The 15,648-nt window shown below is 32.4% G+C and overlaps 1 protein-coding gene across 6 annotated transcripts in view; it reads right to left on the bottom strand.

Annotated features, from left to right (window-relative positions):
• Positions 1 to 46: 46 nt before the first annotated feature.
• BNIP2 (BCL2 interacting protein 2) overlaps positions 47 to 15,648 on the bottom strand; it is a 38,602-nt gene continuing 23,000 nt past the window's right edge. The window contains exons 4-12 of one of the 6 annotated variants that reach the window (XM_037833813.1): positions 15,329 to 15,505; positions 13,431 to 13,607; positions 11,279 to 11,381; positions 10,508 to 10,639; positions 9,244 to 9,330; positions 9,037 to 9,135; positions 8,238 to 8,273; positions 5,571 to 5,618; positions 47 to 148 (exon numbers count right to left, since the gene is read on the bottom strand). In XM_037833813.1, the coding sequence (XP_037689741.1) occupies positions 73 to 148; positions 5,571 to 5,618; positions 8,238 to 8,273; positions 9,037 to 9,135; positions 9,244 to 9,330; positions 10,508 to 10,639; positions 11,279 to 11,381; positions 13,431 to 13,607; positions 15,329 to 15,505 (935 nt within the window). In that variant the 3' untranslated portion in view covers positions 47 to 72. Of the gene's footprint in view, positions 149 to 1,048; positions 5,619 to 8,237; positions 8,274 to 9,036; positions 9,136 to 9,243; positions 9,331 to 10,507; positions 10,640 to 11,278; positions 11,382 to 13,430; positions 13,608 to 15,328; positions 15,506 to 15,648 lie in introns of those variants that run through there. The other 5 variants (XM_037833815.1, XR_005216457.1, XM_037833814.1 and 2 more) reach the window with 5 other exon arrangements.

Below are 15,648 nucleotides of genomic sequence, written 5' to 3'. Positions count from 1 at the left end.
CCTAACCCGACCTAGTACCTGTGGAGAAGGCGCTTCCCGCCGCGTTGCAGACAGAAGTTGGGCGGAACGTGCCTACTTCCCAGACCACCTCTTCAGCAGCCGCAGAGACCACACAGCAAGGCCGAGGACCCGGAAGTGATCCCTGAATCTGGAAATGACACCACGGCAGTGGGCGGCGCCCCGCCCACTCCACTCCCAGCTTTCGCACGCCACTCAAAACGTAACAAGGAAGGGCGGGCACTTGGAGACGAGGGGCGAGGGCTGGAGCTTTTAAACCGTAGGGACAGGCTTAATTTTCGAGTAATTCAGCTGAGACTGAAGAAGCCGTTTTACTAAATCGTTCATAAGGGAATTATAGTTTTTAGGTACTAATATTCTTCACTGATAGATTCACAATTTATGCCTGGGGTACATTTGGAACGATATTGAAGACCTTGCAATACTCAAATTGAAGACAAATTCTGAAAACAGTATAGCCATTCACTAACGGCTGCAATTCACTTAGCAAGCTTTAAATTCGTGATTCATGAAGAATTTAAACTTGGGAGAATTTATATTTAAAATTTTGAGCCCAATGCAAGACATGCAAGACCAATACTTTTGATATATATTTTGTATTTGCACAATCTCAAATTCCTTTAAGGGTCAGAGATGGTATCCTAACTGTGGATTAAAGGTAGCAGTTTGCTATTACTGAATAATGACCAAGGAGTGTAAAAACAAGTGCTACCAACTGGAATCCTGAGAAAGTCCATAAACAAGTTCTCATGTCATGTTTCCAGCAATTTATTGAGCTGAATTCATCCTTGGATTCTGCACTAATTAAGATAACTCTAAACCATGAAAATACAACATTTGGTTATAGTTAATGTTTAAATCAAAGCAGGATGAACTCTTCATTACCCCAAAAGATTCAGAAGCACTTAAGACTATCAGAACAGAAACATCAGTAAGGTCTAAAATTACTTGTACAGCTTACAAGATCATTAATTCAGCGTCAAAATTTTGTATCATAATGGAAACAGATGTGATAAAATAAGGCAAAAACAAAGTTTCCAACTAATTTATTTAAATTCATTAACGTTGCAAAAATGTGATATGCAACAAACCAGGACACAAGTTATATTCCTAACAGATCAAAGGGAAATAAAATATAAATCTCCTTAGTAAATCATGACCAACCCTAGTATTTCTTACAGGCACCACATCATCATCTTGCACATGTCATCAGAATTGAATTTCTCACACTGTAAAATGACAGTTCCAGGCTAGGCATCCTCATCTGAATAGCAGTAAAAATGACCACAGTACATTAATTTTGTTTAAATGACAGCATGTGAACCTGTGGTAACAAAAACATTTTTGAAATATATCAAAGTGCGATAGTATCTAACAAATTCTGAATTGTGTTCTATATGGATGGTACCCCAAGGGCTGTGCAGTCAAGGGCCCTAAACACCACCAATATTTATTAGCTAGGTTTATGTAAATAAACAATTAAGCAATTGTTTAAGGGATATAAAACTTCAGGAAGTCTATATACAAAAAATGCAGTGGGGTAGCTGATAATTTCAACGTTATTTTCCAAGTTCTTCCTTAGCCAAAATGAATGTGCAAATGCATAAAAATCTCAAAATGCAAATGTTTCACCTCTTTTGGAATGTCTTAAATCAGACAGCTATCTGAAGTAAAAAGCTTAATATCATTCTTTATTCATTTGAAAGCACTAAATTCCTGATTTTTTTTCTGGTGCTTGATTTGTTAAGGGCTTTATGTGAACTCTCCATAGCATTTTTTATTTAGTTCTCAAAACCTGAGAAATTAAGTAGAAGATCTATTATATATGAGGCTACAACAGACTAACTGTTCTATTCAAACTCTATACTGTTCAAACACACTATCATTTAGAACTTAGAAGGAAAGTTACATTATTGGGCCTCATCACTGATCGAATTCATTCAGAATCTGGAGAAGGGGAAGGGAAGTGAAGGGCTCCCCAGGTTAATTCTTCTGAACTAGTTTAGAAACACTTAGTAGATAACCCCTCCTCCCCCACTTTCCTCACCAGTTGGCCTTCCCATCCAAGTCTAGGTTCTTGACTCATCCTCCCAGCAACACAAACCATAGAATTCATATTCTCCACGACAAGGTAAGTTCTTTAACAAAATAACTGGTAGGTCAAATAATTCCTCTAGGTCATCCCTCTCAAATTTGTTTTGGGATTCATTTCTCACATATTGATATAGAATGGGGAAAAAAAAAGAATGAAAACAAAACAGAATGGTGTAAAGGATCTCTAATTTCTTCAACTGATAGGAAACTGGCCTGCTCTACCCAGTATATCCTAATGGTAATTTACGTAAAAAGGCTACTTTTGCACTAAATCAAATACTCTTTCAAATTCCCTGAGCATTCACATAAAAACAGCCAAAGAGTAATGTTATATAACCATTGAAAAGAAGTCTCTATCAAAAAGCAAATCCCTTACCTTCGTAAATTTCTGGGATTGCAGTTGAAGAAATTATAGCTACAGATACATACTTGTCAATCAGAAGATTTCAGTATCCATTGCAGTATACTAAATAGGTTAATGCTCATTTTGGACGACTAAAGTTTACCAACCATGGAATATGACAGAGAACCCAGTCTTTAATCTAAGCACTGTAATTGATGACCCTCTCTGTTCAAATTTGCTTCTGTGTGAAGAGACAAAGAAAAAGAAAATATGAACTCTCATCACAGGTATTTTTAGTCTTTGTTCCTGCTGCTCCATGTATCTCCTTATTCACATATTCTATGTGTAGCCTGCAAGTTTTCCTGCTGGATACAGGAAACAGTAGCACCAATTGCCATACATACAGTACTTCCCTAACAGGGACAAACTCAGTGGTACCATACAAATGGCTAACTCTCTACCCCTTTACAGTCTTCTTCCTCTTACTTCGTTGTTTCACAATCTTCCTTTCCAACTGTCCAGCTAGGCCCTATTTAGAATCATTTCTTCATATCTCCTTCTGAGTTAAAGACTATTAATCTTAGACGCTGGGAAAATATAGCATCTTTCCTTGGTGCTACTTAAGAATATGATCAAGCAGAACAAAGAATCAAATTATTTCATACTTTATGTGCAAAATTTTTAAGTTAAAAGGGGTACTCAGATCCCAGGTATAACAAAAAATAGCAACAGACATCCAAGCAACCAGTTAAGACCCATGACCCTGACAGAAAGGTAAAATAATACAATTATATATGTACTTTCACCTCAATCAATAACGGAATATTAAAATGAAATGATTGGGGAAAATGTTACGTAGCAAAAAATTACATATAAACTCAATAAATCCACTTAATCTAACCTACTAGCTATGGTCTTAAATCTTATAGTTATGAAATATTTATTGTGGGGCACTTCCCTACACCAAATTCCTTTAAGGTGGATATTGAAGCAGTTTCTTTTTAACCTAGTGATTCATAACACATCCCTTTTGTTATATCCCAGGTGTTAATATTACCGTTCCCTCTGAATTTTAATGTTCTAATAGAATGTAAGCTAATTCTACATATAAAACATTTAGAAAAACTTTTCATTTTTGGAATAAGTTGTACAGTTAGGAACAATGATTGCAGAAGCAAAAGCCAATAAACACAAACAGTTGAATTCTTTGTTGAAAAACTGTGCTTAATATAGTGAAAAACCACCTTTAAAAAACAGCCCACTTTGAGCAAGAGAAAGTCCTATAGATGAAAAACTACTTAATATGCTCTACACATATAGACTCTAATCACAATTAAATTCAATATGATCCTTTATTCATAATCTTCATACAGTGAGTTAAGAAGGAATGCCTAAGTTGTTATTGTTAGCTTATTTTTTTAACACAAAGTGTTTCTAAGATTTCAGCAAGCAATAATGATTTTGACTTTATTCACTATAGTGACGTTAGTTTAAGATTTACCTACAGCTGCTGAATCCACATTACATCAGGAGGCTGCTGAGGAATTTCTTATCCTGGCAATCCCCCAGTATCTCCTGTGACTGTTTTTAAGTTAGCGAAGTTCATGACTGATGAGGAAAAAAAGGTAAAGGAAAATGTCCTTTTGAAATTGGAACTTTATGCTCAAAAAGGCAATGGTAAAAGCCAGACTAGAACAGACTAAAAGTAAGAAGTTTAGCTTGCATCCATTTCAACTCTGCTACTGTAGGCCACTCTTTTGTAAAATGTCTCATAGGATGGTCAAGAGAATAGTGTGACCTCCAAATCTGGAGGGTACTAATTTTACCAAATATATATGAGTCACACAAATATATGACACAATATTAGACTACTCTTTTTTTTTTTTAGGATGATTTTATGGGTAAACTCCATTTGGAGGTGCTAGTACAATTTATTTTAATGTAAAGTGAAAGTACTTACCAAATTAAACAAGTTTACATGTTTTTTTAAATGTGTCATCCAAAAGAGCACAATATAACAATTCTCTAAGATTTACAAAGTTAACATAATTTACAGTACTTACAAACAGAAATGTGAAAACAACACTATATCTGACTAGGTCCAACACCTACCAATTACAGATAACTGATATGGAAGTATTTTGGTAAAGTGCGCACACTGAGAGCAGTTAAAAAGCAGCCCTTGTTTCTACAGAAAAAAGTAGTGACAGTGAACAACTTCACTACATACTCTGCAATATTACAGCACTCACGCCAATTCAGGGGAGTGATATTCTGGACAAACAGCTTATATCACATTAGTGAACAAACCTAAGATTTTTATAAAATTCTGACTTTTGACTAGAAGATAAAATGTTCCATTTATACATATACACACACCCTAATTCCTAGCCCCTTAAATTTTCTAGTTCCAAAAATGGCTTTTTGACTTGCCTTTAAGTTTAAAAAGGAAAAAATGTGCTATGCACTTGTATTTGTGCTTTTGAATTAAGGAACAATATACGTTAAGTGAGAAAAAAGCTTAGGATAGAACTACTCTATTTAAATTATGTTCATAAACAAGAAGGATCTTTGGGTATTCATGAGAACCAGTTTAACTGTCCTCACTTATGAGCAACTTAATTTTCTAAGTTACACAAGAAATGTATTTAACCATTTACAAAAACACATGCACTTTACAAAACCATGGTCTTATTTACCTGCATATTCTTCCAGAAGACAGGTATACATTTAAAATATTGCTCAAAAACATAAAAATATATATTACCTCTTTCCTTTACCATTTTTGAATATAAATATTTTACTGAAGAAGATGCATCATTTGATAAACAAATGCAAAAACTGCTTATATAAAGTGTGATCCTCGGATATTTAGCAATATAAAATATAAAATGATTACAATATAATTAGCTATTAAAAAGCTAAATTCAATAGATTTGCAAACCAATACAGCAGTGAACAGTCCCTTGTACAAAAATCCATTAAGAAAAAGTCAAGTCATCTTTGTAACAGGTTACCTAAAAATAAAGGTGAATAAATGCATTATAAATGCAAAAAAGAGCACTGCTTCATCAGCACATTCTTCAGTCTTGTTTGGACTAGATGCCAAACTTACTGTTCACTTTTTGGTTCATCTTGTTTTCCATTAAGCTCTTGATCAACTCTGTTTAATGAAAAATAATATAGATAATTAGAGACCAGCAAGTGAACCATTTTCTTTTTAAAAATAACTACTTTAAATATGGAATATTACTGTTAAAAACAAAGCTTTGCAAAGAAGCAGACATAGTAAAAAGAGTTACCAAACATTATTTCCCCAACCAGGAGAGAGAAGAAAAATTTTAAAGGCAGGAGACTGGCAAGAAATGTGACTACTGTTTCTTTCAAGATTAGAAACTGTTTTACCCACAAATGCAAACTGGAATACTGAATTGTAGCTTGGCTTGGGCAAGGACTGAAGTAGTAAGAGAGATTCGGCAGGAAAAGCAACTCCCTCAAAAAAGATTTTGTTAACTGAAGTTAAAGTGCCACTAATGTCACCAACTCATTAATTAATATTTTAAAATCCAATGATAAAATGCGCATTAACAGAAACCATAATAATTCTCCAAAATTTATTTGTAGACTTAGAAGATGAATGCCCTTCACTTATTTGGATAATAAAGAGCCAAATGAATTTATCATTCAGAAATACTTCGATGCAGACGTCACAGCAAAATTTAGGCAAGTGAGGATTAGAAGAATTACATAATTTACTGCACAAAAATTATAAGCAACTTTTCAAGGATAATATACAACAGTCTATTACTATTATATTTGTAGTAGTTTGAATTAGGAAGGGGTTTAAAGCAATCTGGTATGATATATGAAGATACTCTCACACTTATTTCCATTACTATGATCATCATGCACTCGAACATTACTGAATCTGACCTAAGTGTGATAAAGAAAGATTAACAACATTTTAAAATATTTTTTCTATTGGTATCAAACATTTGAAAGGTACACACTCTTCATAAGGAATGCAATATATACCTCAAATTTTCAACATCTGAATATCCTTATGAGCTAGTTTCACAGTTACTCTATTTTTGAACTGCTGAAACATTTTAATATTCATTATCTGCCTGGTCACAGTTGTATGGAGTTGGTTGAAAGAAATGTGGAACATTTAAAACTGCTATACATAAATACTCAGTTTTGTACCCTCCCATCACTAGTACTCATTACGGAGATTTCACCTTAACTAAAATCCAGCCCCATCCAGCTTCTGATAAGTTTTGGTTTTTAAAATAGGCCTCTCGATTCTTAAAAACTCAATTTTGTCATTTCAAATATGACAGGACTTACTATTTTTTTAAGGCTAAAGAAACTCTGTAAAAAACTAAGAAGTCCCTGAAAAGTCTAAGTAGTGATCCCATTTAAAGTTAAACACAAAAGTAAAAAAAAAGGGGAAAAAAATAAAGATAAAATAGTAATGGTAGGTTGTAAACAATAGATTTAAATTAAAAGTACAACAAGTTTCACCTTTTTATGATGCCTAAATTACTTCCTGACAGGTTTTTAAACACTAAGAATTTTTTTTAAAAGGCACAATACAGAACATTTCATCAACAAAGGCAATTCATTCTGAAACCCATGAAATAGCTAGCTTAAAAATGTTCTACCACTACAGATTGTATATTTTATTTCAGCCAGTTGTCTGGCAAATGCACACCAATACCCAGGAAAGAATGAGAAATTAGCAAGATCTAAAATCACTGTCCACATTTCTATGTTAAAGTGTTTGTTAAACTGTGAAGTGTCATATAGAAATAAATGTAAGACTATTATTTTATCATGTGGACAACTGAGTTCTAGCTCATCAACAGAGCCAAACTGTGTTCAAGTTTCAGTTCCAATTAGTTACAGTTGGTTCCTCAGAATGGGCAAAATGAAAAAACTACATATAACTTTCGCACCTTAACTTTTAAGGAAGAAAGACTGTATTAAACTATGTTTTGCTAACTTAATTGTCAATAGTTTAAATTTCATTAACAAATTAGATCCAAATCCTATACTTTCATAAATTATCATATAAAATGAAAACTAGTTTACACCCTTACCTTTCATTTTCTATGCCAAGATATTAATAGATAATAGTTTGTTATGCTCAAAGCAGAAATGTTGAGAATTAAATTTAAAATGAAAAGCAGAATGCTTAACTGTTAAATGGTACATTGAACTTTCAGGTATTTTATTACATGTAGAATTTGACTGGTTAGCAGGCCATTTAATTGAAGCATACAAGGAAATCAACATTGGTTAGCCAAAGAATATATGCATTGCAAATATAATCATCAACCCCAGGGAAATTGTGATTCTTTGAAAAAAAGGCTGCATAAATATTTTAAAAGCACAAGTTGGAGTTTTTTTTAAATGGTGAAAACAGATATAGTCTTAAAAGTAGTGAAAACAGATATAGTCTTAAAAGTATCTGATATTTCAGATAGTATTTTCGTAATTTCTGTGGTTTCACCTTCAGTATTTATACCAAAAATGAGTGGGGGAGGGGCAATGACTTTTAATTCCATTATATATGGTGGTGTTTAATACAGGGTGAATCCAAGTCATATTCAGCACGAGAAACTTTGGATTCACCCTGAATTTGGATGCTGGGGTATATTTATACTTACAAATGCTATTATCTTTGTCTACAAGCTAACCAACCAATCAGGAAGAGTTAGTCTGTGCAATGCAAATAGACTAGTCTAGATGCAACCCAGTCAAGGTGTGCATATACCTTTTTTGTTTCTTTTTAAACTTTTCTTCTTCATACCTTGGTAGGGAAGAGTTATTTTAGTAAATATACATGTTATGAAGATGAATTAAACCTCGAAATAAGGCACTAAAAATAAACCCATATAAGTTTGCAGGTGACACTAAAAATACTTAATACACTATGTACAAAGTCAAAACTCACTTGGTAAATCTGGCGTTGACAACTTAGACTAAAACCTCATATTACTAGAATAAAGGATCTTTTTTTATATAACAGCATTGTGATGCTCAAGTATTTGTTAGCCTTCTACCAAGTCCTTTCAAAAGTTAGATGGAAGTGAATTTTGTAAAGAGAACAAATTCCAGTCACTGGAAGGTATTAAGGTTAGGTGATATAAATATCATTTTATTTCTCTAGCAATATGGTAATTTTATGCTATGATGAGCTCACTCAAATTTGGAAAGAAGCATGTTCAAGTTTGGATGATGTTGTTCATTACTGACCAATCAAGAAGTAATCTCTTTGATTGTGACCAATCTTTAAAACTATAAAATGAATCACAGCAAGAACTCATTTCTCTTAGTTCTTCAACTGAAAGTCTGAAGAAAAAGGTGACTTAAATGGGGAGATCAGTCTATACATTTAGGAAGTTATGGAAAATGACTTCTTCCCCCTTTGTTACAAAAAAAAAAAAAAAAAAGAGCAGCTACAAGATATTTAAATAGATGAAGTGAGAAACAATGGGTACTGAAAAATATTTACCTCTTGCATATCAAAATATAAAGATCCAATACAATTAAAGAAATAAAACAAAACATACTGTTTTATGCATTCTGGTATGCCAACATATTCCATGGGGACAAGTTCCGCTAGTTCTGCCAAATTAAAGACGTATCTAATTTTTTGGCTGAATTTTGAGCTATGGAAGAAAATAAAAATAATTACCTCAATATCTCTGACCAAAATTACTTGGCAAGAAATTTATATAGGGAGTTTTTTTTTAAGTCAATGGTTTTCAGAAAATTACCTAATAAAGGGTCTTGTAACAGCCAGAAGTGTTCTTATAAACCAAGAGGGATGTACAATGAGTAGCGATTTTAAGTTTTTCCGTAACCTGGAGTAAAAAAAACACAAAAGAAAAAAATCTGTATAAGTGAAATTAAGAAATTAAGACTTAATAAGTATGTGTAATTTTATATAAAATAATAATTTAAAAAGTTCATCCAAGAGTTTTCATTTAGCTGTGACAGCCTGAAAACAAGAAAATGCACTTTTGAATTTTTATGGTCCCTCCTACCACTATAAAATGAACTTTATTTCATTTGGCCAAATATATGTCCTAGTATAGCTTGTTATTACATGTCTCATAGAATACATTAACTTGTCTTCAGGACTCAACCAGAGGTAGAGGGCAATACTGAATATAGAAGTACCATGTTTTCATTTTTCAGGAGTGGGGAGAAATTGGTACTAATTCCTTCAACAACATTAAAGGCACTGCGCAGTCAGAGATGTAGGAGTGGACATAGCTACACAACAAACAACATGAATCAGACCTAACTCCTATTCTTAAAGTTTAAAACTTTGATTAGAAATGAAAGACATTATCCTAGGCCTTTTCTTTTAAAATGATTAAATAAAAATTGTTGTTTATTATGCATATTTCATGCATAAATAAAGTGATCATTATCACTTTTTTTTTTTTTAATCACCAGAACTGGCCAATGTTATGTTAGGTATGAAGAGAAATCTATTAAGGCATCTGAGTGGATCAAACTAATTTGAATTACCTATGGCCAAATCAAACCAATTGGAAGACTAAAGTTTCTTCCATTAGCATGGGTGACTAACTACCAGGAGAATACACTGCTCGAGTTCATTCCAAAGAATGACTACAGTTAAACAAGTATTTTTTTTAAAAGGCAAAATGTGCAAGCACTATAAATTAGGCAAGAACTCAGAATGTAATGAATAGGAAATATTATAAGTTCTCTATCCTTTCCTAAGCTGTAAACTGTAGGAAGGCATTCAATGTGTAAGAAAAATAAGGGTTTTGAAGAATTTAAGTTATTCTTAAAAAAAAAAAAAAAAAAAAAAACAGATCAAAATTGATTTCCTTCATGGCTTAACAAAATAATGTTTTGAGAAAACAGAAAACTGTTCTGAAATTAATAAATGTATTTTAGGAAGGAGATACATGGTATCTTTAAGAGGTAACAAAATAAAATTTAATCTAATAAAGTCACTATAAAAAGTTATTTAGACTACCTTTCAACCTGTATTTATATTACCTTCTATCAATTTGCTGATAGCATTTCCTAAGCCATCCCAGACTGGGCATTTTTCTTCGAGTTGTCGCACCATTTAAATAAACTATCATGTAGTTTTCTGCTACTAACAGCTCCAAAGTGCCAATAACATATCTGTAAAAACAAATTAAGATTAAGCCTTACATATTGCTGTGCAGAACTGAACTAGATTCCCCAAATTATATAACTCCTATCCCTCTGCCTCAATGCAAGCAAAAATAAATTTTAAAAACTGCATTACCTTGTATTATGATTAAAAATTTTAAAAGTGTGCTCATCTTGAAAAACTAGAAATGAAGTATAAATTGATACTACATGAAAGTTCAAGATACTTCTCCCTAAACTTGTATATACTTGAAATTTTCCCATAAAGTTTTAAGAAACTGCACTATCCTGAAAAAGAGAATGAATTTGTGGAAATATAACTAAACTCAGTCAATTCAGCTGTATTTGGCTTCTAGGGCTTAGGTGTAATTTAGTCATATGATATTGGGATAAAAGCCACTTTAGATTTACTATGTCCTCAAATGTAAACTAAAGAAGTTGGAACAGATAATTTGAGATATCCCTTTCAGTTTAAAATTGACAATTTTTCTTTTGAGCTGGAAAACACTAGTACTATAATGCCAAAGAATAAGGACTTATATAACCAGAATTGGGACATTTATAATTTTTACACAGCTAAGTTCACTTCCTTAAATTATCTAATTAGCTCAGAATTCTGTTCCAACAATTTTGAGAAGATGTACTTACTTAAAGAGATTGTCCATCAGGTATCTATAGTTAGGTTGACCACTTTCAGGCATAAAGCAGACAGCAAACACAACAATGGCATTTAATCCATCCCCATAATATCCTGAAAAAGAAACCCAAGAAAAAAATCACCAGTGTTTCTTCACTCTGAAGATTTTTCAGAGGAAATTTGTACAGTTGGTAGATTATAGTGGTTTACCTACCACAAATTTCTGGATTGAAAAGTGTATGTTTTATCTCATGCTGTCTTACACAGATCTTTAAATCTCCTCTTCCAAAAAAGAAAACAATAAAATTTGAAGAGGAAAGGGAGTGGACATAACAACCAAGAAACTCACCTAAATGGCACAACTAAAAAGTCAGCTTTATTTGAGCATGTAGGCAGACTGATAGAATCCAAGTAGACACAAGCCCAAAACATCTGAATTAAAACATTCTTGTGCTATTTACAGTTAAAGTAGGTACTTTCTAAAAGGTAGTTTTACATTCAGCAGTATCTAGGATTTTGCAGATTTTAGGATATTAAAATTAAGGAATTCTAAGTGAAGAAAAACAGAGTTAAAAATGCATGTTTCTATTACAATCTCTAGATATTAAGCTGAATCCAGTAATTGATTTCTATTGTTTACAAACATACACTGAAAAAGTTTTAATATTTCAAGTACACCAAAACTTTCACTACCTTTCTTAATTCTTTAGTCACAAAACATAATATATGATAATCCATTAGGATTAGATGGCCTTAAATATTTTTCCCTAAGAGAAATAAATTGTCATTTCTGAAAGACATTAGGTATAAACCATAAGGAAAGTCTCATGAGTCCCACCTTATGAACAAGTTGAATTAATGTATGTCTGAAGACTTCCTGATCTAGATTATCCTGTTATCTTCATCTGAATAAGATTTAATTAGGCAGAAAAATGTGACTGCAAATATTCAAGTGATTTGCCTTCAGATGAATGAAGACTGTAGAAATAAGTCGGGAAATGCATTCAATAGAGTGAATTAAGCAGAAATGACTCTATGAAAAAGCAGTCTACTTTTCCTATGTGCTCTTTCTGACCTGTTAGGAGGATTTATGATAATATGATATACTCTACAACATTGCCTGTGCATTTTGATGACTGCTAACATTTTGGAACTATTTACTCAGTGCCAAGGTAAACTTCTACAAATGGCACAGCCTGAAAGATATAAGTTATAACCTGTATTTTCATAGCTTTTCCTATTTGACTTGTGAATTTCTTAAGGGTAGGGAGTATGCCTTATATTACTTTTATACCCCACAAATATTCAAAGTAGATGCTTCAGAAAAACATGGAAAGAACTGGTTCTCTACTTTGTGATAGAGCTAAATGATCTATTTTAAGGTAAATTAAGAATCATAGTTTAAAAAGTATAAGTTTTACTTATATCCATAAAAAGACTTGTACAAAAATGTTCACAGCAGTTTATTCATAATACCCAAAATGGGAAATGACTTCAATGTCCATCAAAAGGAGAATGGATAAAAGAATCGTGGTTTGTCCATGCAGTGGAATATCTCTTGGCAATAAAAAGAGCAAACTACAAATACATGTAACAACATGGATAAATCTCAAAAACATTATGCTAAGCAAAGGAAGCAGAAAAGAGTGCAAATTATATGATTTTATTTACATGAAATTCTAAAACAGGCAAAGCTAGTCATGATGGGAAACACTGAAACATTGGTTATTACTGGGTAGGTAGTGGGGGATTCACTAGGAAGGAGTATTAGAGAATTTTCTGGGGCAATGAAAATGTTTTAATATCTTTAGGGGTGTAGATTTATGGGTATTTGTAGTTACATGGGCAATCATCAAAACTCACTGAACTGCATACTTAAGATCAGAGCATTTCACTGTATATAAATTATACCTCAAAAAAAGGGGAGAAGGTAAAGTCCCAGTTTTGGGTGACTCAAGCATAGAAGAGGGAAGGATACAGTTTTCCCTGCATACCTTTTTGTACCTTTTGAACTTACTGTATACAATATTAATGATTTTTAAATGTTAGCTTTATCCTTTCACTTCAAAACTGTTCCTAAAATGATATGAGAGACATTTACTATTAACATTTAGATTTCTGATATTCATTTAAAAAATCTGAACAATCTTTGGTAATTTTTACCTCCATGGCTGATAACTTTTTTATAGGGTTCAATTGCCTTCATATCAACCCTGTGATCCTGTTCTCCAATTCTGAACATACGCCAGCGTCGTCCATCTTCTTTTTCCTCTGCAGCTGTGTATTCAGTAATTGACCCTTTCCTGATTACTTCAGTAGTTTTGGGTTTTGGAAGATCATCTGTCAAAATAAAAGGTTTTTGCATCACAAATTGTTATTTTTACAATCAAAATCAAATTATATGTTAACCACTTTACTATCGTAGATTATTCAGAACACTTTTTATTATATATCATCTGTAGAATTTTAAATTATCTCTTCCTTAAAGAGGGAAAAGGCTTGCTCTTAATATGAGGCCATTTAAAGTTTTTTGGAAATCATGGTTCTTTAACTTTTTTTTATTGCCTAATTCAGCAAAGCATCTAACATAAGGCAAGGTATAGCCACATGCTGAGGAAAGAGAATTCCTACAGCAATCCAAGTCTTATTACATTGGTCTTACAGTGCCTTTCTAGGATTCTATTTATGAAAACATTATCCTTGATAGTTAGTACTGTGTGTTACTTAAAGTAACTATCTGGAAGCCAACTGTTTTTCTGTTAAGCACATAAATTATTTCCCAAACATTCTAGTTCTAGATAGAAAGTGGTTAACTAGTTGACGATTAATTCTCATTTGATCAGTTTTATAAAGCAGCAATTTATTTACAATATTCTGAAGTGTACATGCAAAAAAGTCTATTTGAACTAACATTAGTCAAAGCATAAGCAGCAATGATTAGGTGTAATTTATGTTTCAAAATTGCATTTTAGCTGATTTTTAATGAAGTAATGATTTTCAGAGTTTTAGTATCATAGTCCTTACCAAAAGATGGGGGGAGGGGGAACCTACTGCATGTTAGTTGTTTGTTTCCAAGATAAAGCTGTTAACGGAAAATATCCTTCCAGGAAATGACTACAGCAGCATTAAAGAAAGAAGAGACAAAACACATAGGCAGAAAACTATTTCAGTATCTTTATAAAATATTGTTTATTACTGGAATGCTTACTAAACCAGTAAGACAGGGAGGAAAAAAGGAACCAATAATCTTACTCTTTTCTGCATATAAAGACATCTAATGCTAACACTCTTTGAGGTAAAAATCATTTTAGAGACGGAATATAAATTATTAACAACCACATAAAGATACTACAGACAGCAATTATCTAATTAAAGAATGCATGCAAAGCAAAATACACGCCAATTCCTTTGAATTCCAAATAACTAATGATAAGAAATATAAGGTTTGGGGGCTAAGAGTATGTATTATTTCAAGTGGGTCACTTCACAAAGTATAGCACTATCAAGCAAACCTATTTAAAAAAAAACTCCAAAAACACTGCTTTCAGGACTCCTCAAATCCTTAACTACTTTTAGTACATTCATTAAATTATATGTATTTTTCAAAGCATTTTTTAGCTGATCTACTGAATAAAAGAGCATGCCGTAATTATCAAGTAATATTTTTGAAGCAACCATGGGGAAAAAAAACTTTATTAACAATAGGCAATTAAGAAAAAAATAAAAGCCACCTATGTAATCTACTATAAAGTTTTGAAATGTATGAGACTATTCAGTTATAGAATTTCATATTTTAGTAACAAATGTATAAACTTTAGAAAGAATAACATATTTCAAACAAAATTCCTTAATACATTGACTTAAATATATTTTTTATTACAGAAGTGGGGGTTTACAGAAAATTCAAGCATAAAATACATGGATTTTTAGAAGGTTTCATGATCGTTTTAAGTTTTTCCAATTATCCTAGTTTTCCCAATAGGAGAATACCATTGTAAAAACATGTACACATATAAACACAAATATTCATTAATAATAGATAAAAATAGTGAAACATTTACCTTCCCAGTCAAACTCATTGCTGTTCTCTGATGGTGTGTCTAAGCCATCTAAGTCAATCTCCCCACTTTCATCCAAATCATCTGACAACACAGAGCCATCACTAGGATCCAGTGTCAAGCTAATGTCTGGAGCCACTAATTTCTTTCTTACTTTATTTCCATTAACTTCTAGTGAGCCTGGAATGGGAAAACAAGGTGAGAGGTATATTAGAAGGAATGCTTAGATGCTCAAGTTGAATAAGATAAAAATTTTAACCACTCATTCTTGAGAAAAACAACATTAATTTAACAATGTTTAATTTACAAACTTTGAATTTTGA

This window comes from Choloepus didactylus, chromosome 4 (genome assembly GCF_015220235.1).
Source record: "Choloepus didactylus isolate mChoDid1 chromosome 4, mChoDid1.pri, whole genome shotgun sequence".
In the NCBI taxonomy this organism is placed as follows: Eukaryota; Metazoa; Chordata; class Mammalia; order Pilosa; family Megalonychidae; genus Choloepus; species Choloepus didactylus.
The sequence above is the reverse complement of the archived record's forward strand: the minus strand, read 5'-3'. Positions and strand labels throughout refer to the sequence as shown.